General features: G+C 45.9%; 1 protein-coding gene across 19 annotated transcripts in view; it reads right to left on the reverse strand.

The window, feature by feature from the left end:
- The window catches only part of PTPN3 (protein tyrosine phosphatase non-receptor type 3), a 168,142-nt gene that overhangs the window by 70,181 nt on the left and 72,588 nt on the right, over window positions 1-25,373 (reverse strand). For all 19 annotated transcript variants that reach the window (XM_086315887.1, XM_086315896.1, XM_086315895.1 and 16 more), the window contains 4 exons: window positions 10,891-11,045; window positions 5,211-5,318; window positions 5,092-5,134; window positions 2,381-2,459 (listed from right to left, as the gene is read on the reverse strand). In XM_086315887.1, the coding sequence (XP_086172013.1) occupies window positions 2,381-2,459; window positions 5,092-5,134; window positions 5,211-5,318; window positions 10,891-11,045 (385 nt within the window). The remainder of the gene's footprint in view (window positions 1-2,380; window positions 2,460-5,091; window positions 5,135-5,210; window positions 5,319-10,890; window positions 11,046-25,373) is intronic.

Raw genomic sequence — 25,373 nt, forward strand, 5'->3', positions numbered from 1 at the left:
ACCACCTCTGTATTCCTTCTTTGACCCTTGAAATCAAAATTTCTTTAAAGGGGAACTTCCTTTTGGATAAGCTATAGAGCTGGGGCTTAAAAAAGATACTGTGTATAATATGTACATCAATTATACCTCAATTAAAAAAAAAAAGAGAGAAATACTATGGGTCAGGAACACAGGAAAAATTCTTCCTTTAAGTAAAAACAAGACAAAAGACCATTTAAAAAAAAAAATTAATGGTGGAAACCTGGCCCAGACTAAGAAGAAGATCTGGCAGTCCTGGCTGTTTTCCCAGCTCTTAGGAGGCACAGGGGCAGCTGCTAGCATGGCTCCTGCTGTGTTAGGAGCAAAGTGGTGCCCACATCCCAGGAACTGACAGCTGTAATCTTCTCCACACTGGGGCGACCACCCATCTTAAGATGGGAGGTGGGGTGGTGGGGCTGGGTGTCCGTCTGCAACCGGTGACTCTTAGGAGGGACACGGACAAACCGAATTTTACCTGGGACTTAGGTAAGAACAAAATTTAGTCTATTACTTGTCTTGAGCCAAAATCCGCCTTTCTGTAGCTTCCACTCACTGGCTATAATTCTACCACCAAGCACATCTAATTCCCCCTTTCCTATGACAACCCTTTGCAGATCTGAAGGCAGTCTTCATTTCTGAATCTTCTCTCGGTCCTCAACTCCCTACATCTCCTCAGGAGGCTCAGCAGGCAGAGGCTTTCCTGGTGGGTATGGATGTGGGGTCTGACGCCCGAGGGGGGCCCTGGAGAGGGGCGCCTGGGCTAAGTTGGCAGGAGTGATCCCTTCACTCAGGTACCCTGGCAGCCACAACCCTGGGGCACCAGCATCTCAACCCGCTAGCAGAGGAAGCATGGTTCACACTTGGGGTGGGAACCCTTCAGTGGATAGTAAAAATCAACTTAATGAGCCACAACTGGCATTTTAAGCGAAGAAAAGAGAAAGCTTAAGGGTGCTTTGCACTTACTACTGTTTCAAGAAATGTCTGCTTCAGTAATTTACACGTATCTGTGTAATATATTACAAAGCAAAATATATATGTGGGGTTGTGATAAAAAAAAATTCCCACTGGTTAAAAACACACACACATAATCCATCATGACATTTTAAAACAAAATTTAAAAAACTTGGTATTTGGTGGTAGGTAGCTTGGGGAAATCTCATAGATCATGTCACCACTTTGCATCCACCAGCATGAACTATTCTGCTGGGTTGAGCATCCTACACCTTCCCTTAGTCCATCTGTGTGAAGAGCTATTATGGGGAAAACTCAAGGCACCACGTGTATGTCCCGTGGTTACCCAGTGAGACATGTGGGACATCTTATATCTGCTTAAAATTTAACTTGATAGTAAACACAAGTCAAATTTTCAATGCCTTCTATTGTACAGAGACGAGGTGTACGAAGAAGACAAACTAGTAATAGAATAATATTTGGCCTTTACACACATTACAAGTTAAAATGTGGTCATGTGATTACTAATTTAAAAAAAGGAAAAAAGTGAAACAGCACTTTCTGTCCAAGTTAGTGTTGCCTCCTTGGTGATGGTCTCATGGCCACCATGGGCACAAGACAGGATCTAACAATCCTGAACATTCAGTGCTTTTTTTTGGATGGAAGAGTTTCCCTCCCTTAGAAAAACAAACCTTTCAATAACCGAAGGGCCGGCTGATGCCCTGGGGGAGGGGAAGGAGAGGCCAGGTGAGTTTGCAGAGCCCGTGTTTAAACAGCATCAACTCTCCTGTGCCCATCCTTTGGTTCCAAACACGGGTCCCCACCCACAAAACCCACGTGCCAGCACAACAGGAGGGCCAGGACCTGAGCCAAGCCTGGAGGGGTAAACAACTCTTGCAGCCCTCTCCCCTTATCTGGTTCACAGATTCGCGGAGGCGGAGGCAAGATGCTGGCCAGCCTCCTCTCCTTCCAACTGGGGATCTGATAGAAAGTTCTCAGTTAAGAGACCTCTGGTTCTCCTAAAGAGCTCACTCCTAGCCCTTCAGAGACACTGCACTACTTGATCGGTAGAGGACTTTGACAAACTTCCTTTCCTGCAGGAGCAGAAAATACCTGCGTTCTGAGACCAAGCGTGCTCAGCTCGAAGAGGAGCCTGGATGGAAGGGAAGGTGCTGGTAGGAGCATGCTGGGGACTGCACCAAATCAGAAGAAAGAGACTCAAGATGAAAACTAATTTGCTGATTAAAATTTCAATACATGTCCCCCAGTTTTTACTGGGATCTTAAGTGACTGTTGCTGCAGTTACACCCAAATGAAAGATTTGACCACAGTGACAAATTGAAGAGTACATTTTTAGTGGTTACTCAATTTTTATACACTAAATAGGAAACTTAAGAAAAAATGTTATTACCTGGTTTGTTCTTGCTGCAGTGTGTTGGGATCAGGTATAAAAAATCTTACTCGAAAATGCAGGGTACAGGGGAAACCTCCTACAACATTTTTCAAAAACAAATTAAATTTTCCCTTTAAAAAAGGCAATGCATGTTTTTTACTAGACCACAGCTTTTTCCATCAATAAAAGGACTAGCTTCACAAAAGGAGTGCATGAGTTAGTTAACTGTTCAGAAATCTCCAAGCCTATAAAAATATTTTTGCAACATCAGCATAAAATGAGATATAATCTATTTTCCGAAACATGTTTAACTTAGGGAGGTGTTCAAACACTGCACTCCATCATCTGTATTAGGAATTTTAAAAATCCTTAATTTAGCAGATTAAACAGAACTCACAAAGAAAATCTCTCATATATATAATGACTCCACACTTTTCAAATATTTTCAGATACATTCTTGAATGCAAACACCGCCAGGACTATGAATAGGCTAGGGTGCTGTCGACTACAGCATACAACGTAGCCACCAGGCTGGCTGGCCACCCACCCCTCAGAGTTTTGCCTTAGGCCACACAGCTGAGGACAACACCAAGGTTAACTGCACTGAGTCTTTTGACTCTGCATGCCCACATTTTAAAATTAATTTTGATCCTGGAAAATATTTCATGCTTTTAATGCAAAGTGAATTCTAAAAATGATTCATATACCAGCAAATATTACACAGCTAACATATTCAGATATTTTATGCAACAAGGCCAAGAGTCCATTTGCTTGTAAGAATAGATTTTGTCCATTTCTTTTGCTGGATGTGGTAACAGACGATCAGATTCTGTCTCAAAGATCCCACGCTCTTCTTCATGTCCATTTCTCACCTGTCCATTACTCAGTATCTAGTCACTGATCCTTTCCAGAACCTTCTTACTCTCTGAAACGCAAATCTTTTCTACCCTGCTCTCCTCCACTGAGCTCCTCTACCGTAGCTCCTTCGGGGATCCACCCTCCTATCTCAGTAGAACTTCTGCCTTTATCTCCAGCTTGTATCAAACTCTTTAACAGTGTGTGTGTACCTGTGAATGTACCTCTATGCAGGTACCTGGGTCCAGTGGGTGATTCTGTAGCTCTAGGTGCAGGCTGACGACCTATACATCAGGGGATGGATAAGTCCTCCCAATGGTCTGGACGCCCTACTGGCTCCCCTCCCTGCCTCCCCGCTCTGTAACTTCTCACTTGTGTGTCCCAAGCATGCCTGCTTGCCTTTCTCATCCTCTTCTGTGCACCCAGAGCATCCTATCACGTGCTCAGGGCCACCCCAGAGCTGCCTCTACCCTTGTCTCCATCCCTACAGTTGGCTGTAAGCTCCTTGAGGGCAAGGTCCAACTCTCATTCCCAGAGCTTAGCCCAGTGCCATGCCAGAGTCTGAGCATGGAACCTGTCTGCTGTCACATGTCCATGCACATGTGAGCTCATTCCTCTGTGAATTCAAATGGAGGCACAGAGTTGCCTGCACAGCATCTCTGCAGCTCCCCCTGGTACTTCTGAATGCTAAGGACACAACTCACAGGAGGAAAGAGGGCTGAGGCCTTCTCCAGGTGAGGGCACCCATGGGATCCGAGTCAGGTCCCCTGATCGCTACTTCTTCCCACCCTGGCGCCAGGCCAGTGGGGAACGTGTCATCATGGGTGTGCACATTTGTGTGTACAGATCCACCTGCCTTCACCCCTCGATCATCTACTGGCCACCTCCTATATGGAGAGCAGCACGCGGGGCGTGACAAGTACCCTAACTGCAAAGAGCTGGCCGTTTTGCAAGGACGATAAAGGCCAATAACTCAGAGCGAAGGAGAGAGTATTCTGAGGCACAAAGCAGACAGTGATCAATGTACACGAGGGGAGAGGGAGGCAGGGCTTCTATTAGAGGAAATGGAATCTGAGTGACATTGAAGAGAAATAGCAAGACTGGGATATAGGGAAGTGAGAGGGAAGAGCATTCCTAATAGAGGGAACAGACCCAGGGAAGGTGCAGAGGTGGGTGTGTGGTCCTGCGTGTCAGCTAGGTTTGGGGCAAAAAGTACATGTAGGGAACAGAGAGCGTGACTGGAAAGCCAGGCAGAGAGTGGGGTGAGGTGTAGCTGGACAGCCCGCCTAACTGGAAGGTAACCTACAGCAACAGGATATACTTATGTGTGTATCTGTGACACTATCTATCCATGCCTCTGCTTCCAGGGAATGGAACTGTGCTGCTGAAAAGGACTGGTGGGGGGGGGGGGCAGGGGGAAGAGTGTGATGTATGTGTGTGTATCATTTTTTTCCCATCCTGGCTCTCACACTGGGCTGAAAAACTGTGCTGCTGAAATGGACTGGGGCGGGCGGGTGTGTGCGTGCGTGCGTGTGTGTGTCTCTTTCCCATCCTGGCTCTCACACTGGGCTGAAAAAGGTCATCGTCCTTCCCCTTTCTTTCCTATAAAAAGAAGTGTGGGTTCCTCTGCTCTTAGCCGCCTTCTTTTACCTTTCCCTCTCTTGCCCACAGCTGCCGAGGAGCCTTGGGGGCTGATCTGGAAGTTTCTCTGCTAACTCAGAAGTCAGGCAGGAGGAAGCCAGCTTACTCACGTCTCCTGGGCCACCTGGAATCCAGGTTCCAGATGTTTCAGGTATGCTGAGAACTGGAGGAGAGAAACGGGCCGTGATACGCTAACACCTAGTGTTCAAGTGAAATGGGAAGCTCACACCCACCTTTTAACTGCTTCCTGATGGGTTTGCTTGCTTCAAGCCATCTCTGTTGGGTAAGAAAACATAAGATATAAAACCAACCCCTGCAGGAGCGCAGCATGTCCTCAAGAGAGCGTACTCACAGGAGAGTCCAGTGAGTCATCACCATGCTGTAAACCGAAATACTCCTTCTCAGTCACACCCAGGTAGTTGTAAGCCATGTCCAGGAGAACTTGACCGGTATCTTGTTTCTAGGAAAGAAAACGTCCAGTGGACAAAATTTTAAAACAAATTAAGAGCTGGTCTCTAGAGTCTTTACTGCAGATAAGAAGGTATTAAAACATGTGGTGAGATTTCATGCACACACGTACCCTACAATACGTGTGTGTGTGTGTGTGTGTGTGTGTACGCACATGTGCTCAGTCATGCCCGATTCTCTGTGACCTATGAACTGTAGCCCACCAGGCTCCTCTGTCCATGGGATTCTCCCAGCAAGAATACTGAAGTGGGTTGCCATTTCCTCCTCCAGGGTATCTTCCCCACCCAGGGATCAAACCCATGTGTCTTTCATCTCCTGCCACTGGCAGGCAGACTCTTTACCACCACACCACCAGGTAAGCCCTGCCCTACAATAAGAAATGCTTTAATAAATTCCAAGTCAAGAAGCACAACTGAACATATGGAAAATAAGGCTAAGATAAATATGACTTAGAAGAATGAGATTAATTTAATTTTCTAAGATTTCTTCCTTCCTCTTAGCTGAGATTCTCAAGTGATAATGTCTGAATTGGAAAACTAAGACATCCTGATGACAGTAAATTCTGCGTGACCTGCTCATGGATTATCCACAGCAAAATGCTAATCCACATCGGTCCGTGTTGGCTCCTCAGAAGCCAGGCAAGCGTATGCAGGGAGGAAAACTCTAATGGCATGAAGGAAGACAGCTAAGAATACTCAAATGCCATTGGAAATACTCTCAAAGGGATCTGGCAGGGGACACTGGAGGATTATCTGCCTCCCTACTCTGCGCTATCTGAAGTGAGAAGCCAGTGGAGACGCTCAGCCCACTTCACGTCCAGGGCAGGGCTCAGCCACCTTCTCCACTCGCTGCTCAGGGAGCAGGCGTGGGGCTGGGGAACGGGGACAGAGCCACAACACGCGTCCCTCTTCTGCCCTCCCGGGGAGGCCAGCTGTGCAAGCAGTGACCGGGACTCGGTGTGTCAAGTGCCACGGAACACTCCAGGCACAGTGGACACAGGGGGGCAGGGCAAGGCAGCCCCTGACCACGGTCTGCAAGGGGGACAGGAGCTGAGCGCCATGCCTTTTCTCCAGGTGCAGGCATTCAGCAAAGGCAGCAAGTGGATGGCCCAGCACAAAGGCGCGGGGGTGGGAACTGCAAACTCTACTTGAACAGGCAGACTTCTCCAGAATCCTTTGAACCCAACCCTTTAACTTAAGGGCAATGTGAGTCAGAAATAGACCACATAGAGAACCAGCAAAGGCAGCTTTTTTGAGCGCCTGAGAGCAGATGATGTACCTGAAAACAGGTCACCATGACCAGCATGGCGAGAATTAGATAACTGTCACCCCCTCCTGCAGCCGCTTCTCCAGGACAGTCACATTATCTGGCGCACAGCGTGGGAATGTAAGACACACCCGTGTCCTGAACACGTCCCCTTCCTGCCCCGGGGCCCTGGCTCCTGCCGCTGCCTCCGCTTCCCAGGTCACCTCCCATCCCAGGGGAGTCAGGATGGTTTGGAAAAGATGACCTAGTCCACATACTCCAAATCATGACATAGTCTCTCCCCGAATTACAAGATATTCACAATGCCAAGAGCCATCCGTTGCCCTTGCTGAGGTTATTAGTTGTATGATTTTATATTATGTTTAACGTGAACTGTGGTGCTGGAGAAGACTCTTGAGAGTCCCTTGGACAGCAAGGAGATCAAACCAGTCAAATCTAAAAGAAATCAGTCCTGAATATTCATTGGAAGGACTGATGCTGAAGATGAAGCTCCAGTACTTTGGTCACCTGATTCGAAGAGCTGACTTGTTGGGAAAGACCCTGATGATAGGAAAGACTGAGGGCAGAAGAAGGGGGCGACAGAGGATGAGATGGTTGGATCATATCATCGACTCAATGGACATGAGTTTGAGCAGACTCTGGGAGATTGTGAAGGACAGGGAAGCCTGGCGTGCTGCAGTTCACGAGGTGGCAAAGAGTCAGCCACGACTGAGCAACTGAACGACAACAAAATCAATCACTGTAATCTACGGGGCATCTACAAGGAGCCAGCCTCAGTACTCTGCACATTTTATATAGGATCTCCAATCTGTACTGCAACATCACATAGCCATCACCACACTTCCTGTGCAGAGAAGCAAACGGAGGTCCCAAAGGCTCCATGCCTTGAGCCACCAGCTGACGGGTGTCTGACTGCCTGACTCAGGTGGGTCTGATGCCAGAGCCTGCACGTGCCCTCTGCATTGCCTCTCTCCCCTCTGGAATGCATCATCCATCATTCCAGTAGCTGCACAACTCACTCAGTTCTCAAAAGGACCCGAAATAAGACACATTTTTGATGAGAAGAGGCCTCCGGGCCCAGCACCCCACCAGAGGTCATCTTGGCTACATCAGGTCACTGCCTAAGACAGCCTTGCTCTCTGGGCTGAGTTGAGAACAGCTGACATCTAGGCCAGCTTGCCTGAGGATGCCCGCTCCTGGTCATGAGAGGGCCTGGGCTAAGGAAGCTGAATGTGACCCCCGGGAGCAAAAACATACAAAGCGATGGAGATTCTAAGCTGGAACCGGGCCCTCGTATTCACAGGTCAGCCTTGACCAGGCTGCTGGAAGCCCGGGAAGCAGCGCAGGCAGGAGTGACAGTCACGGCGATGTCCGTCACTGATGATGATGGGCGCCCGCTGAACGCCAGGCTCTGTTCCGAGGCTCCGCATAACCTCTGGGTGGATGCCGTCCTCACCACTCTTCCTCCTTAAAACATGTTCTCACCTGGGCTTCTCATTCCCTCTCAGCCTCCCCTCATCTCCGCAGTCTTCTGCTTGCTCCTCATCTCCCCAGGCTTTAAACACTGAACCTCAGTCATCTTCCCTGTCTCGTCTCAAGTGATCCTGAGATAACATCTCTACATCCACACGTGTATCCTAGCCTAGACTCTTCCTTCAACTCATTTGTGTACATATTGCCATGTCTACAAAGACAAGTAACAAGCATCTCAAGCTGACCACGTCTAAAACAGAACCAGTTATTTCTGCCCCCAATCCTGTTTCTCTCTCAGCCTTTCCCATTTCTATAAATTGCAACTCCAAATTGCCCACTGCTCAGGTCAAAAACCTTGGGGATCACCTCGAGGGTTCTTTCACATCCCAGATCCCACTGGTTCCATGTTTTAAGTTACTTCCAGGCTTGGTTTACTCTTGGCCGAATGACCACCCCGTCTAATGATCATGGTCTCCGCCACAGAATGCGAGTCTCAGCCCTTGCCCCATCCTCACCTCCCAGTCAATACAGCATCCTGAATGAGACCTGAGTCAGATCACATCAGGTCTCTGCCCTAACCCTTCAACACTCTTTGCTTCATTCAGAACACAGCCAGTGCTCAGCATGACCTACAAGGCTCTTCACAATCCCCTGCCCCCTTAAGAGGAAAAAAGTTACGTTAAAAAAGTAAAAAAAAAAAAAAAAAACACCAAAACCCTACCTATTTTATTACAGAAAATGTTGGTTTTTTCTTCTCCAGACTTAAGTGGGAAAGAAGAAAAATTAACTATTTGCACCCAAATGTTTTGTTGTGACATAGCAAAATAATCAAGCACAATGTTATATTCCATCCTTACTGATTTTTTTCCCTTCTATCTGTACCATCTGCCGTGTTCATTCCTCCAATCCTGTGTCCACCGTGATGTGGGAGGAAGGGACATTTTGTCAAAAAGCACGCTGGTGTATGTGTGTTCGCCAGCTCATTTGTTCACAAAAGCATTTTATGATATTAAAAAAAAAAATCTTTTGAAATGGCTATTAGGGCTTCCAAAGTGGCGCAGTGGTAAAGAATCGCCTGCCAATGCAGGAGATGCAGGAGATATGGGTTCGATCCCTGGGTTGGGAAGATCTCCTGGAGGAGGGCATGGCAGCCCAACTCCAGTATTTTTGCCTGGAGAATCCCATGGACAGAGGAGCCTGGCAGGGGGTCGCAAAGTCAGACACAACTGAGCACGTGTGCATTAGAAGAAAAACCAAACAACCTATCACCTGTTATTTCTGGCCTCATCTCTGGCTCTCCTCCTCCTTGCTCATTACGCTCCAGACACACTGGCGTCCAGCCTATTCCGTAACCGCACTAAGGGAACCCCGCCTCAGGGCCTTGGTCTGCTGCAGCTTCTACCTGGAATGTGCTTCCTCCAGAGAAGCACACGGTTTCTCCCTTACTTCCTTTAGGTCATCTCTGAAATGTCATCTTACGAGTGAGGTCTTCCCTACAAATGACAACTCCACCCTTTGCCCTGCCCTGAACTCTCCACCCTTGTTATCCAGAGTTTTCTTCTAAGTACATACTATCACCTGACTATCACCTGACTTATGGTTTCCTCCGTGTGGGCGGTAAGCTTTAAAAGGACCCAGACTTTGTTCTGTTCTGTTAACTGCTGTATTCTCTGTACCCAGACCAGGGCCTGGCACAGAGTAGGTACTCAGTAAACACGTGCTGAATAAACATTCACGTTCTTATCAGGAAGAAGATATACAGCTAAGGAATAGCTCCAGGACAATGTAAATTTTAACAGAAGGGCCAGGTCTAAGCTGAGCTGTCAGTTTATAGCAACCGTTAGAGACCTGTGGGGCCTTTAGAGAGCTCCCACCATGCGGTGACTTCATATACACCGCCCTCTTCTCTTGCCTGCTCAGGTCCACAGTGACCTGGGGTCAGCAGGAAGCAGACTCTTGGGGTGGGAGGCATTCCAGAAGGGACCAGTTTTTGTTACCCTTTAAATTCTTGTGGCCTCCTATCATCCCCCAATGGTTCTCCCATACCCTCTTTTCTCTTTCTGATGCCTTCCCTTGCACACTGAATTTTCCAGGCTGGGGCAGTTGCCGGCAGCCAGTCTGGGACTGGAGATGACCCCTTTAGGACTGGCCAGAGGATGGGAGAGACAGGCAAAGGTCACAAAAACCCAGGTGGTGAGTGGGGTGGGGTGAGGCGGCGGGGGCGGCTTCTGGTTAGGCATCACACTGCTGATGTAGGACTGGAGACCTCATTTCTGGCCCTGCTTCTGCTACAGGCTTGAGGTGGGAGAAGCCAGGCCATCCCCAAGCCCTGCCATCTGGGTAGCTAACCACCTCACTACCCTCCAGAGAGGACCTGCTATTTACCATCTGCACGTCTAATGAGCACCTGCTGTGTGGCAGGCACAGTGAAAATGACACTATTACTATTCCACAGAGCTCAGAAGCTTGAAGAGCGACATGTAACCTGGTAGTTGTAACTACTATCCACGGAATGTGACATGGGCTCTAACAAAGCACACACAGGGCACCATTACTGGAGAGTCAGTTCAGGAAGTCAAAGGTGTCACAGAAGCAGTAACATCTAAGACGCACACGGTTTACAAATAAGAGAGGGAAAGACATGTCAGGTAGAGACAAGAATGTGGGCAAAGTTTTTATGGCTATTTCTAGTTCAAGCTCAACATGCAAGGTTGGAGACATCAAGCTTTTATTTTAAAATAATTCTCTTCATTTTATAAACCAAGAGATGAAAAACTATTTCTTAGGGGCATTTATTCAGAAAAAATTAAATCTGGAGAACTTACGTTAACTTTAAAGGTCTGTACCAAGCCATCTAAAAAGCGGACGCTACAGATGACTTCTGATCGCGTTTTTTCTTTGGGTAATTCTGAGGTGCGTATGTTATTAATTCTTCCACCCAACGCACGTAACCGGGAGGTCATAACTATCGCTGAATAACCTGTAACAGAAGACACGCCTGTTAGCTCTAACATGAAAAGTACCATTTCCATTTGAATGTATCTCTCAGTCTATCCATCCCTCACCTGTCTGCCTTGATCCTCACAAAACCGTCTGAAGACCTCAGATAAATGTGAGTTGGATAACAAACCATGTTCCCTTTGAGTTTTGAGTTCTAAGCTGCTTTAGACAATATTTATTGCTCAACTATAACACATTCAGAGAATTACATGGCTTATTTGTGTCTTATTATCTCTCTAGTCTAAATCTTCTAATTCATATTTTCCATGCCTGTAATTGTTGATGTTTTACTACTTTATATATTTGTGTATTCTACCCCTAAGAATTTTTTTTTTTGCACCACAGAACTAAATGCGGTACGGAAATTATTTAAAATATGAAGACATTTATTGATCAATTAGACTACATTAAGAACATCTATTCATTAAGAGGCTATTTAAAAGAAAAGGCAACCCAGAGACAGCTGTAATAAATAACTACAAAGAATATACAAAGGGCTCCTACAAATCAAAAAGAGAAAAAACAAATAGGTAAAAAATGGGAACATCAGTTGTCAAAGAAATGCAAAGTGAAACCGCAAAGCAGCAGTGCCACACCCACCAGAATGGCTGCCAGGGAATCGGGCAAAACCAAGGGCCACAGCGAGGAGCAGCTGGAGCGCTTGGGCACCACGAGTGAGGACGGGAAACTAGTGCAGCTAATCTGGAAAAGCAGAGACGTTACTTTGCCAACAAAGGTTCGTCTAGTCAAGGCTATGGTTTTTCCAGTGGTCATGTATGGATGTGAGAGTTGGACTGTGAAGAAGGCTGAGCGCCGAACAACTGATGCTTTTGAACTGTGGTGTTGGAGAAGACTCTTGAGAGTCCCTTGGACTGCAAGGAGATTCAACCAGTCCATTCTGAAGGAGATCAGCCCTGGGATTTCTTTGGAAGGAATGATGCTGAAGTTGAAACTCCAGTACTTTGGCCACCTCACGCAAAGAGTTGACTCATTGGAAAAGACTCTGATGCTGGGAGGGACTAGGGGCAAGAGGAGAAGAGGACGACAGAGGACAAGATGGTTGGATGGCATCACCAACTTGATGGACGTGAGTCTGAGTGAACTCCGGGAGTTGGTGATGGATAGGGAGGCCTGGCGTGCTGTGATTCATGGGGTTGCAAAGAGTCGACACGACTGAGTGACTGAACTGAACTAAACTGAACTGAATCTGGAAAACTGGCAGTATCTACTAGAACATACGCATATTCTGTGAAATAATTCCACTCCTAGGCATATTTCCAAAAGAAAAGTATACACTTATCTGCTAAAAGACATGCATAAGACTTCATAATAGCTCCAAACTGTAAAAGACCGACTAGAATGGATAAACTGTAGTAGAGTCACACCATGCACAGACCACACAGCAAAGAACACAGATGAACTACCGTGATACACGGCAGGATTTCTTCCAGTGTTGTGTTGAGCAAGAGCAGCCAGACTCAGTAGATGACCTAGCATGGTTCAATTTACCCAAAGTTCAGCTCCAGGCAAAACTAATCGATAGAAGACAGGACAGCAGTTACCTCTGGGTGCAGTGACCAAGGGGGTGGACAGGGGTCTTCTAGGGTGTGTATAGTCTACTTCTTGATTGGGGTGCTAATGACACTGATGTACTCTGTAAAAATGCATCAAACATCATTATGATTTGTGCTTTTTTTTTGATGTATATTTCAACAGAGTTTACTTTTTGAGAACATGAATGAAGAGGGAATTAGAGAGCAGTTTGCAATCTGAGCATGGTATACTCAGGGAACAGTAAGGAAAGTGGCTTTACCAATGAATGCAATCGTGAAATGTTAGACTAACAAGACTAAAGCCATACGCAACCTAGGACACGGCCACTTCGTGCAGGCGCGAGGCATGCGTGTCCAGGCCAGCTCCTCGGCTTAGGACCAGAGGTGTAAATCTGACAAGACTGGGTAGAAAAGCAGATAAAGATGAAGGACTTAAAGAGCAATTTAACGTCCGTTTAAAAATCTATTTTCTGCAGACTTTCTCTGATGAGCCAGGCCTCTGCGTGTGCTATTGCTTCCGCCTGGGAAGCTCTTTCTGCTCCTCTTCGCCTTGTTAACTCCTACTCGGGCCTCAGTGCTTGGCATGAAGATCACCTCCTCAGGGAAGCCTTCCCTGGCATTCCTAATGACTCATATATTTGTTATAGGCTCCCTACACTGCTTATCATAACTTCACATTTATAAATGATGATGAACTTAATATCTGCTTCTGCCATCAGAAGCTGAGCTTCATAAGGGCAGGAACCAGGTCTGGTCTCGCTCACTGCATCTCCCAACACCTAGCTCTGGGAGCAGTTGATAAATATCTGAATGAATCAATGAACAAAATGAAAACTGAAGCCAAGATTATAGCCTGGAAAAAAAAAAAAATAGAACAACCTAATAGAACCCAGAGGGATGGTATGGGGAGGGAGGAGGGGGGAGGGTTCAGGATGGGGAACACATGTATACCTGTGGCGGATTCATTTTGATATTTGGCAAAACTAATACAATCATGTAAAGTTTAAAAATAAAATAAAATTAATTAAAAAATTAAAAAAAAAAAAAACAACCTAATAGACAAACACGGGATGGTGGGAAGAGGCAGGAGAAAAGGATGGGGTGAGAGTGGAGGCTTCGATTAGAACACAGAGTGGACCCCAGGTCCACCCTGAACTGGGGTGCTGTCGGCCAGGGCCCTCACACTGCCACGCACACACAGCACCCGGGGGTCTGATGAAGATGCTTAGGTCTCCTTCATTGGCAAGTGGGTTCTTTACCACTTAGCACCACCCGGAAAGCCCAGAATAGGGATATTTTTTCATTAAAATGGTGAAAATGGTAAATTTTATGTTTTGTATGTTTTATCACTATTTTAAAAAACCTGTGCTCCATCACATATAAAGACAGTGCCCTGATCTTAGGCAAGTCAGTTAACTGCTTTGGCCTCAGTTTCCTTATTGATGTGTCAGTTCAGTTCACTTCAGTCGCTCAGTCGTGTCCGACTCTTTGCATGTCCATGAATCGCAGCATGCCAGGCCTCCCTGTCCATCACCAACTCCCGGAGTTCACTCAGACTCATGTACATCAAGTCAGTGATGCCATCCAGCCATCTCATCCTCTATCGTCCCCTTCTCCTCCTGTCCCCAGTCCCTCCCAGCATCAGGGTCTTTTCAAATGAGTCAGCTCTTCACATCAGGTGGCCAAAGTATTGGAGTTTCAGCTTCAACATCAGTCCTTCCAATGAACACTGAGGACTGATCTCCTTCAGAATGGACTGGTTGGATCTCCTTGCAGTCCATGGGACTATTAAGATGCAGACAAGGATTTAAGCAGGTCTGGGCAGGGCCTGAGAACCTGCATTTCTCAAACGACTGGGTGATGCCAAAGCTGCAGGTTCAGGGCCCACACTTTGAAGGGCAGTCACGCACACTCAGAAAACCGCACATGTATGTCAGGGCAGGGCCAGAGATCAAGATGTGGCAGTCGGAAGCAAGGAAGGAATGATGACAAAGCTGACGAGAGGCCTGAGGAGAGTCGAGTCTCAGGAACCACAGCAGCACAGCTTAGCTGCAGGCAGCAATGACAAAGAAGAGATGAAAGCTGTGCAGAAGATACAGCAGGACAGAGGGTGTCCTTGGGTATTTCAGAAGCTAATCCTACTTCAGAAGCTCCAGGGAAACCTCCATTCTTTTGTAGATGGGGACAGGAAATCTCAAAAAGTCATCAAAAAAGATTCCTGGGACTGGCAATAGATGGGAACTTGTTGTCACTTACGAAATTCCACCCACCCCACCACCTCCACTGTGCCCTTTCCAAGGAAAATGTCATCAGAAGGGGTGCGTTTTCTGAGTAATACCAAAAGTTATCAAAAGACAACAAATGTGTTCCATAATGCCTTAACTGCCTTGAATTTCACATGTCAAATTTATTACTTAGTCCTTGTCAAAGAATTTCAGGTGGGTTATAAAAGAAATTTTTTTTTAAAGATACAATACAACCATTTCCAGTATGGCTCTTGGTGGGAGGTGCACATCAGAGCTACCTGGAGAGCTTTCAGAAAATATGCCGTCCCTGCCCCACAGGTGGTGACTCAGCATCTCGGGGTGTGGTGCAGAATGACATTCCTCTCGGGAAGCCCTCAGAGGGTCAGGCCCGCCTGGGCTAGAAGAGTGAGTTTTGGGGGGAACCTCAGAGTGTGTTTCAGATGGTCAGATTTAGAATACAGTCAACCCTCTGGATCCGAGGTTCCTTGGCCTCGGATCCAACCAGCCACTGATTAAAAATCTTCAGGAAAGCAAAAAATTCCAGAAAGTTGGGAAAAGCAAAACCTGAATTTGTCATGCATGAGATCACACCTAGTTACACAGCATTTATGTCATATTTGCAACTATTAACGCATTTACACTGCATCAGGCATTACAAGTCAGTGGTCCCCGACCTTTGGGGCACCAGTGACCAGTTTCGTGGAAGACAACTTTCCCGTAGAAGGAGGGGGGATGGCTTTGGGATGATTCAGGCGCATTGTACTTATTGTACACTTTATTTCTATTATTATCACATTGTGATATATGAGGAAATAATTATACAACTCACCATAATGCAGCCTCAGATAATCAGACATTAGATTCTCACAAGGGGCACACAGTCTAGATCCCTCGCACGCACAGATCAGTAGGGCTCGAGCTCCTCTGAGAACCTACCAGCACCGCTGACCTGACAGGAGGTGGAGCTCAGGGGTAATGAGGGCGGTGGGGAGCGGCTGTCATAATGGATGAAGCTTCGCTTGCTGACAGCTCGCTTTGTGCTCTGCAGCCCCGTCTTTAACAGGCCACAGACCATACCAACCATGACCTGGGGCTAGGGACCGCTGTTATAAGTAATCGAGAGATGATTTAAAGTACACTAAATCATGTCACAGGCTATATGCAAATACTATGCCACTGTATATAAGGGACTTGAGCATCCTCAGGTTTTCACATCCCAGTCTGAAACCAATTCGCTGCGGATACCAAAGGGACAACTGTACAGGTTCCACAAAATCTGAGCCATTCAGAGGCCACATGTGCGACACTCAGGGAGGTGCTCAGAGCAGCTAAAACTGAGAGCAAAGCACACCACGACCCTGGACAGGAAAAAACCAAACGTGATTTCAAACAGGAGCCTCCAAATCAAAGTGCCGTGGGCTGAGGCGGCACGGCAGGTCTGATCTTCATACCGATTGCACCTGGGCAGCTCTGTGTCCGGCGCCAGCGTGTGTACGCCGGGGACTTAACTAACTTAACCAGGGTTAGTGGTGCTCCTGGCATGATCCCGCAGCCAGCTGCTGACAAACTCAAGCAGACTAGCTGCCCAGAAGAGATCTACTTTTTCCTCCTCACATGATCTCTGTTACATAATCAGGTTGGGGCCCAACATCATCATAATTCGGTGAAATTTCATGAAAGTTGCACAAACGTTCTCCCCATAATTATCCCCAAAGCAAACCTTAATACGAGCAAGCCTGATGTTGAATAACCACATAATTGAGCCATGTGGTGTTTTCCGATTGTCTTGAAATTACATCTTAAACAATCCGGTCAGGACAATGGATGCTGACTAACAGCCCTGTTTCCTGTACCGCGGCAATTGGGGAACTCAGGGTTTCTATGGCTTCCTTTATAAGCCTCTTAATTCTAAACAAAGCGACAACCCAACCAGGAACACACTGGCCTCTCCAACCATAGATGATTGCATCTGCAGCTGATGAATTTTACAACATGGAAGCCCAGCTGGTTCTTTGCATTAAGAGAAAAAAAAAAATGTCGTGCACAGCAACACTACAGGGTCTACTGTTGACTATAGTTTTAACGAAGATTATATTTATAAAACATTATAGAACGAGGCCACATCTCAGTACAATGAGATGGGGGGCTCCATACCCACCACGAGCCGTGGGATCACCACGCGTTAAGTGCCTACACAGTGCGACACACACCAGACACTCAATAGCAGGCATTTTAGTAACAATCTGTTTTGTTCTGACTTATGATTTTAAATCTATGCTGTGAAAGCTGGTTTCAGACAAAAGTTGTTCGTGGTTGGAACTTGTTTGAAGAGCCTGTTTTGATGAAATGGCTTGGAAGTTGGTTATTAGGACTTTTAAAATCCAACTCTTAAAACCTCAAGTGGCAAGGACCATCATGTCACTGACACCATAGTAACGGCTTGGTGGCCATCACCTGATGGACTGAATACCAGGAGGTTGACCAGCAACTCAAGAGTGTTTAACCTGAGCAAGGCTACTCTTCGCTGATCTAAATAGCTCTACAAAGCACTTGAGACACTTGCTCCTGCCACGCCCATGCTACTGTTGGTTGCAGAGGTGTTAAAGCACGCACTAGCCTCAGGAAGAGAAGGGACATCTGTTCCTGCCTTGGCGAGGCTACTCCTCGTACACAGGCAGCGGTGCCAGCCAAGTAATGGTTCCTGGAATAATAACCTTTGGAGCAGTTCACCCAGCCCGGCAATGCTGGTGCCAACTGCCCATAAGCTGCGTGCCCCAGCAGCGAGGAACCCAAACTGGCAGCTTTTGGTTCAAAAGATGATCTCTATGAGAATCACCTCCTAGAAAGGTCCATCTCAACTAAATCTGGACTTCTTTCAACTCCCCATTGCCTGGAACAGTAACGCAATCAATCTGTCATTGGTTGGTGTGTGTTCTTTCTTTCTTGGCTTATTAAGAGACACGATCCTAGTGAATGAACAATGCTGCCTGCCATATTAGTAAACAGAGGACACTGCCGCTACAGCCTCCTCTGAAGGTGAGCCCTGAGGGAACTCAGGGTGGAAACACACGGCCTGCCCGCTGCCAGGCCCTCGGCCCCTGCAGCCACCCTCATTGCTGGGGACGGAAAAGCCCAGGACGCTGGTCCTAGAGAGCTAGGGTGCATATCAGAGGAACGATTTCAATGAGCCCAGACTCTTGCAGCCTCTCACACACAGAAATGAGCGAAATTCCTTAATTTGAGACATCCGGTTTTCTCTAATGAACAGTAATCTTTTGATGTCCCAACTACTCGGTCACTACTAAAAGAAAAGAAAACAAAACCCTATATATCCTGGCTCTTCCCTTACCTCTTCAGACCCTCAGAGCTATCCGAGAGGCTGCCTCTCAGGCATGAAGTCCTCAGAAAGTGTGCCAAATAAAACGCATTTCTCAACTTTTAGGTTGTGCTTTTTTTTTCAGCTGACATCCTGCATGCTATTGGCTTGTTGCCGCTGCTGCTAAGTCGCTTCAGTTGTGTCCAACTCTGTGCGACCCCATAGACGACAGGCTCCCCCGTCCCTGGAATTCTCCAGGCAAGAACACTGGAGTGGGTTGCCATTTCCTTCTCCAATGCATCAAAGTGAAAAGTGAAAGTGAAGTCGCTCAGTCGTGCCCGACTCTTAGCGACCCCACAGACTGCAGCCTACCAGGCTCCTCCATCCATGGGATTTTCCAGGCAAGAGTACTGGAGTGGGGTGCCATTGCCTTCTCCATATTGGCTTGTAAAATACTGTAAATCATAATTCCCACAGCAAACCCAGGTTAAATCTCAGTCTCTGAGCATAACTGGCCCCAAACAAACAAAAGCAATGTTAAGCTTCTAATGCCATCAGATGCTGACTGCAGAGTCTGGATTCCGCAGGATAAACACAAATGCACTATTTCAAATACAGATACCCTAGTGCTCCCTGTAGTTGCAGATGGGATACACCTTTCAGCTGCTCTACCAACTCAATGGGCCTGGAAGCAGGAGTCCATTGCCCCGAGCACGTGGGACACCAGAGCCCTGGTGGTCAGAGTTGGGGAACAGGGCTTCTCTCACCTGCCCTGGAGCCTGAGACGGAAGTGATGCTGTTGCTTTATCTCCTGTGGGTCTACATGCTGATCTGGGGAAGTCTGTTCTTTTCACAAGCCAAGGAATCATGGACGGGATGAAGGGAGGAGAGGAGTCTTCTCCACTAAGTTAGAAAGCAACCCAACTCCATTTGGATCATTTTAAAAGGAGTGTTAAAGTTATGTCATACCCTTGTTTTTAAGAATAAGAACTACATCCCTAACTGAAAGAGTGCAAAAGTTTCAGTTAGGAAAAAAAGGTAGTGGTGCTGATTTGTAAGGCAATGGCACCCCACTCCAGTACTCTTGCCTGGAAAATCCCATGGGCAGAGGAGCCTGGTGGGCTGCAGTCCATGGGGTCGCTAAGAGTCAGACACAACTAAGCGACTTCACTTTCACTTTTCACTTTCATGCATTGGAGAAGGAAATGGTAACCCACTCCAGTGTTCTTGCCTGGAGAATCCCAGGGACGGGGGAGCCTGGTGGGCTGCTGGCTATGGGGTCGCACAGAGTTGGACACGACTGAAGCGACTTAGCAGCAGCAATCTGAGAGTAAAACACACAGACAACCACGGCTGGCTCCCTACATAATTGGCCGGACGTCCCCAAGTTTGACCTAGGCCAATGCCACCCCCTAGTGGCCACCAGAGGAATACACTTCACCTCTGAGCATGACTCGCCTCCCTCTTCCTCAAGGGAAACATGGACAGTTAGGCTCCTTTCTGGTTTACCATCCATGGCTCAGCTCGTTGTAAAAGTCTCCTAGAATATACAAGGCCTTCTCTGTCACCCAAGTCTCTCCCTTTCCCTCCTGAACTCAGGGGAGCTCTCTTCCTTTTTTTCTTTTAGACTATTTACAAGCCTCGACAGATGTCTGATAGGCAGAAGAGGGACCTCTCTAGACGGAAAGGTAATAAACATTCATACACAATCAGCCATGCTAGACGGATGACTCAAATTGTGTGCTTCTCAAATATCAGTATTTAATGTATTTAAGATAAATGTTTTGTTTCAGTGCTAATACCAATACTGCTTCTTCCTTTTCACAGTAAACACAGAAGCTGGGCTGCATTACCAGTTCACCCCGTAATGGAGCTTCTAGATCCACTCTGTTCTTAGCCTGTGCCTCAGCATTCCTTATGCTCCTCTGCAGTAAGTGGGGTATCCTAAAGAGAAAATTTACAAAATCTGTATGGGGATTTATCACTTATTAAGCACTAGATTCAGATCAAACTCCAAGAGTATATACTTAACTTGCTTAAAAAAAAAAACAACGGTGATTAAAAGGAGACTCTTTAAGCAGAGACTTAAATAAAACAAGTGTACTTAAGAGTCATCTGGGCAGCTTGCTAAAACACAGATCCCTGGGTACAATCCATAGAAATTCTGGTTTTGCAAGGACTTCAGAAACTGCTTTTTAAAACTTGCACTTTTTTTTTGAACTTTCAGAAAAGTTAGGCCTTCCCTGGTGGCTCAGTGGTCAAGAATCCACCTGCCAATGCAGGAGACCTGGGTTCAATCCCTGGGTGGGAAATATCCCCTGGAGAAGGAAATGGCAATCCACTCCAGTATTCTTGCCCAGGAAATCCCATGGACAGAGGAGCCTGGTGGGTTAGAGTCCATGGGGTCACAAAAGAGTCAGATGACTTAGTGACTAAGCAACAAGAGAAAAGTTGCAAGAAAAATAGAACTCCTGTATTCAACTTGACATTTTGCAGGACTTCCCTGGTGGTCCAATGGTTGAGTTTGCCTTGCAATGCAAGGGCTGGAGGTTCAATCCCTGACTGGGGAACCAAGATGCCACTATGCCACAGAGCAACCTAAGACCGTGCGCAACTAGAGAGTTTGTGCACTGCAACGAAAGATCCCGCGCGATGCAACAAAGATGCTGAGTGCCTCTGACTCAGTCAAATGAGCATCTTTCAAAAACTTAACATTAGGTGGACAGAAAACAGCAAAATTCTGTAAAGAAAATATCCCTCAATTAAAAAAAAAAAAAAAAACCATTGTATAAGCCACAGACTGGTTCCAAATAGGAAAAGGAGTACATCAAGGCTGTATATTGTCACCCTGCTTATTTAACTTATATGCAGAGGACATCATGAGAAACACTGGGCTGGAGGAAGCACAAGCTGGAATCAAGACTGCCGGGACAAATATCAATAACCTCAGATATGCAGATGACACCACCCTTATGGCAGAAAGTGAAGAGGAACTCAAAAGCCTCTTGATGAAAGTCAAAGTGGAGAGTGAAAAAGTTGGCTTAAAGCTCAACATTCAGAAAACAAAGATCATGGCATCTGGTCCCATCACTTCATGGGAAATAGACGGGGAAACAGTGGAAACTGTCAGACTTGATTTTTCTGGGCTCCAAAATCACTGCAGATGGTGACTGCAGCCGTGAAATTAAAAGACGCTTACTCCTTGGAAGGAAAGTTATGACCAACCTAGATAGCATATTCAAAAGCAGAGACATTACTTTGCCAACAAAGGTCCGTCTAGTCAAGGCCATGGTTTTTCCAGTGGTCATGTATGGATGTGAGAGTTGGACTGTGAAGAAGGCTGAGCACCGAACAACCGATGCTTTTGAACTGTGGTGTTGGAGAAGACTCTTGAGAGTCCCTTGGACTGCAAGGAGATCCAAGCAGTCCATTCTGAAGGAGATCAGCCCTGGGTGTTCTTTGGAAGGAATGATGCTAAAGCTGAAACTCCAGTACTTTGGCCACCTCATGCGAAGAGTTGACTCATTGGAAAAGACTCTGATGCTGGGAGGGATTGGGGGCAAGAGGAGAAGGGGACGACAGAGGATGAGATGGCTGGATGGCATCACTGACTCAATGGACGTGAGCCTGAGTGAACTCCGGGAGTTGGTGATGGACAGGGAGGCCTGGCGTGTTGCGACTCGTGAGGTCGCAAAGAGTTGGACACGACTGAGCGACTGAACTGAACTGAACTGAACTGACGGGGGATGGCCAGCTCTCATATCTCGAAGGTGTACTATCTGCTGCCTGCTTAATAAACCCCGCCTGCTTGAATTATAAAAGCAACATTTTACCAAGTACTCTTTCACACTCTCCCCTGCACATACACATACCCCTCATTCTCCTTATTAACACTGAACGCTTGGAAGCTATAGACATCATGTCTCTTTACCTCCATAGTTCAGTAAATACCTTCCAAGGACAAGGGTACTTCATAACCACCATAATCATACTAAGGAAATTTAACATCAATAAAGTATTTATAGTCCATACCAAAATTTCACAAATTGTTCTGGTGATACCCCTTTCTTTCCTCCTTATCCAGGGATGCTCCTAACCAGGACTTTGCCTTGCTTTAGCTGTAGGCAGAAGTTGCATTTGTAATAAGTGTCCCAAGGGCACACTGATGCAGGGGGCCTGAGCACCAAGGCCATGCAGAACTCTCAGCCAGGTATCACCTTTCAGTTCTGACCGACTGTGCCTACAGTCAGGGGCTTGGTTAGGTCAGCACTCCCTCCTTGTCCATTTTCCTGTCTGTATTGCCAGTGACTTCCCAGAACCAGAAGGGGTTTCTACAGCTCGGCTGTGCCCTCACTCAGTCTGGAGGCACTTCCTAAGGCGGTGCTGAAGTAACCGACTCTCCAGTCTGCATGTTGGTCCTGGATTTAGTGCTGTGGTCATAAGAGAGGAAGAGAGCAACAGGACAACAAAGTTCAGAAAGGATTCTGTCATGTGATCGTCTGTCCTCTTGACTTATTCAAATTAGTTCATATCTTTCACAGACAGCAATTCTTAGCAATCATAATATCCAAGTTATATATATACAACAGACCACAGTGCCTTGTGTTATTTACTCTCTCAGAAACGGGGGACACTCAACTCTTGCTGTCAAATAATGATCCTACGTGTATCTCTTTTCTTAAGACAATGATAGTTGACTGTCATGGTATGATTCATTCAGTTCAGTTCACTTCAGTCACTCAGTCATGTCCGACTCTTTGCGACCCCATGAATTGCAGCACGCCAGGCCTCCCTGTCCATCACCAACTCCTGGAGTTCACTCAGACTCACGTCCATTGAGTCAGTGATGCCATCCAGCCATCTCATCCTCTGTCATCCCCTTCTCCTCCTGCCCCCAATCCCTCCCAGCATCAGAGTCTTTTCCAATGCGTCAACTCTTCGCATGAGGTAGCCAACTACTAGAGTTTCAGCTTTAGCATCATTCCTTTCAAAGAAATCCCAGGGCTGATCTCCTTTAGAATAGACTGGTTGGATCTCCTTGCAGTCCAAGGGACTCTCAAGAATCTTCTCCAACACCACAGTTCAAAAGCATCAGTCGTTCGGTGCTCAGCCTTCTTCACAGTCCAACTCTCACATCCATACATGACCACAGGAAAAACCATAGCCTTGACTAGACGGACCTTTGTTGGCAAAGTAATGTCTCTGCTTTTGAATATGCTATCTAGGTTGGTCATAACTTTCCTTCCAAGGAGTAAGCGTCTTTTAATTTCATGGCTGCAGTCACCATCTGCAGTGATTTTGGAGCCCAGAAAAATCAAGTCTGACACTGTTTCCCCATCTATTTCCCATGAAGTGATGGGACCGGATGCCATGATCTTCATTTTCTGAATGTTGAGCTTTAAGCCAACTTTTTCACTCTCCACTTTGACTTTCATCAAGAGGCTTTTGAGTTCCTCTTCACTTTCTGCCATAAGGGTGGTGTCATCTGCATATCTGAGGTTATTGATATTTCTCCCGGCAATCTTGATTCCAGCTTGTGTTTCTTCCAGCCCAGCGTTTCTCATGATGTACTCTGCATATAAGTTAAATAAGCAGGGTGACAATATACAGCCTTGATGTACTCCTTTTCCTATTTGGAAACAGTCTGTTGTCCCATGTCCAGTTCTAACTGTTGCTTCCTGACCTGCATACAAATTTCTCAAGAGGCAGATCAGGTGCTCTGGTATTCCCATCTCTTTCAGAATTTTCCACAGTTTATTGTGATCCACACAGTCAAAGGCTTTGGCATAGTCAGTAAAGCAGAAATAGATGTTTTTTCTGGAACTCTCTTGCTTTTTCCATGATCCAGCGGATGTTGGCAATTTGATCTCTGGTTCCTCTGCCTTTTCTAAAACCAGCTTGAACATCAGGAAGTTCACGGTTCACATATTGCTGAAGCCTGGCTTGGAAAATTTTGAGCATTACTTTACTAGCGTGTGAGATGAGTGCAATTGTGCGGTAGTTTGAGCATTCTTTGGCATTGCCTTTCTTTGGGATTGGAATGAAAACTGACCTTTTCCAGTTCTGTGGCCACTGCTGAGTTTTCCAAATTTGCTGGCATATTGAGTGCAGCACTATCACAGCATCATCTTTCAGGATTTGGAATAGCTCAACTGGAATTCTATCACCTCCACTAGCTTTGTTCGTAATGATTCATTAGGCTTCACAAATGTTAATAAACTCGCTCCAACTAATTAAAAACCAGTGATTTTAGTTCATTTGTGACATGCCCATATCTTGGAAATAACTATTTCACTTTACTTTAAATTATGTGCAGCTGATAACCATGTTACCATACAACTGGTACAATGCAGTTTAATATTCTCATGACTATAATTTTCATAAATTTATCAACACTACCTTCTGCCATTTTCCCCCCACTTACTTGGCTTTAATTTCCAAAGTACAACGCTGCATAATAATAAAGAGAAATATACTAACTTATTTTTAAAAATAGCTTAGAATGTAAACGTAATTACTACTGAATACTAAATTACAAAAATCTATTCACCAAGAGAGGCATTTTCATGATGCAAATTCAATGATAAGGCCAATAAACTATTTTGTCCTGGGCCTACATACCAAACAAATTTTAAATAACATCTTTAAAGCTTTAAGCCTACTAATGAATGCAATAATCACAGCTGACAATGGAAGTATTGGTGCATAAGACTTATTTTTAATTTGGCTATGCATATATAAAAGTGCTTAATAAATTTTACTTAGAAAAATGCTTCCATGAATGCATTTATGAGTTTTTAACTCTGACTTCATATCATTCACCATATGGAAGAAAATGCTCACACAAGTTGCCTTAATACCACAGCTCAGTACCCAAATTATCTTGCAATTGTTAGTCCTTTTTTTAGTTTATTTTTTTGTTTTTATGTTTTAATTGGAGTGCAGTTGATTTACAATGCTGTGTTCATTTCAGGTGTACAGCACAGTGATTCAGTTATACACACATATATACTCTTTTTCAGGTTATTTTCTTGTATAGGTTATTATAAAATATTGAGTATAGTTCCTTGTGCCATACAGTAGGTCTCTGTTGGCTTTCTATTTTTTAATACAGCAGTATGTATATGTTAATCCCAACCTCCTAATTTATCCCTCCCCATCTCCACAATTATTAATCCCAATACTCCGGAAGT

The sequence above is a fragment of the Bos grunniens genome, chromosome 8 (genome assembly GCF_055505025.1).
Source record: "Bos grunniens cultivar Pamir isolate PY7600 chromosome 8, Bosgru_T2T1.0, whole genome shotgun sequence".
Classification (NCBI taxonomy): Eukaryota; Metazoa; Chordata; class Mammalia; order Artiodactyla; family Bovidae; genus Bos; species Bos grunniens.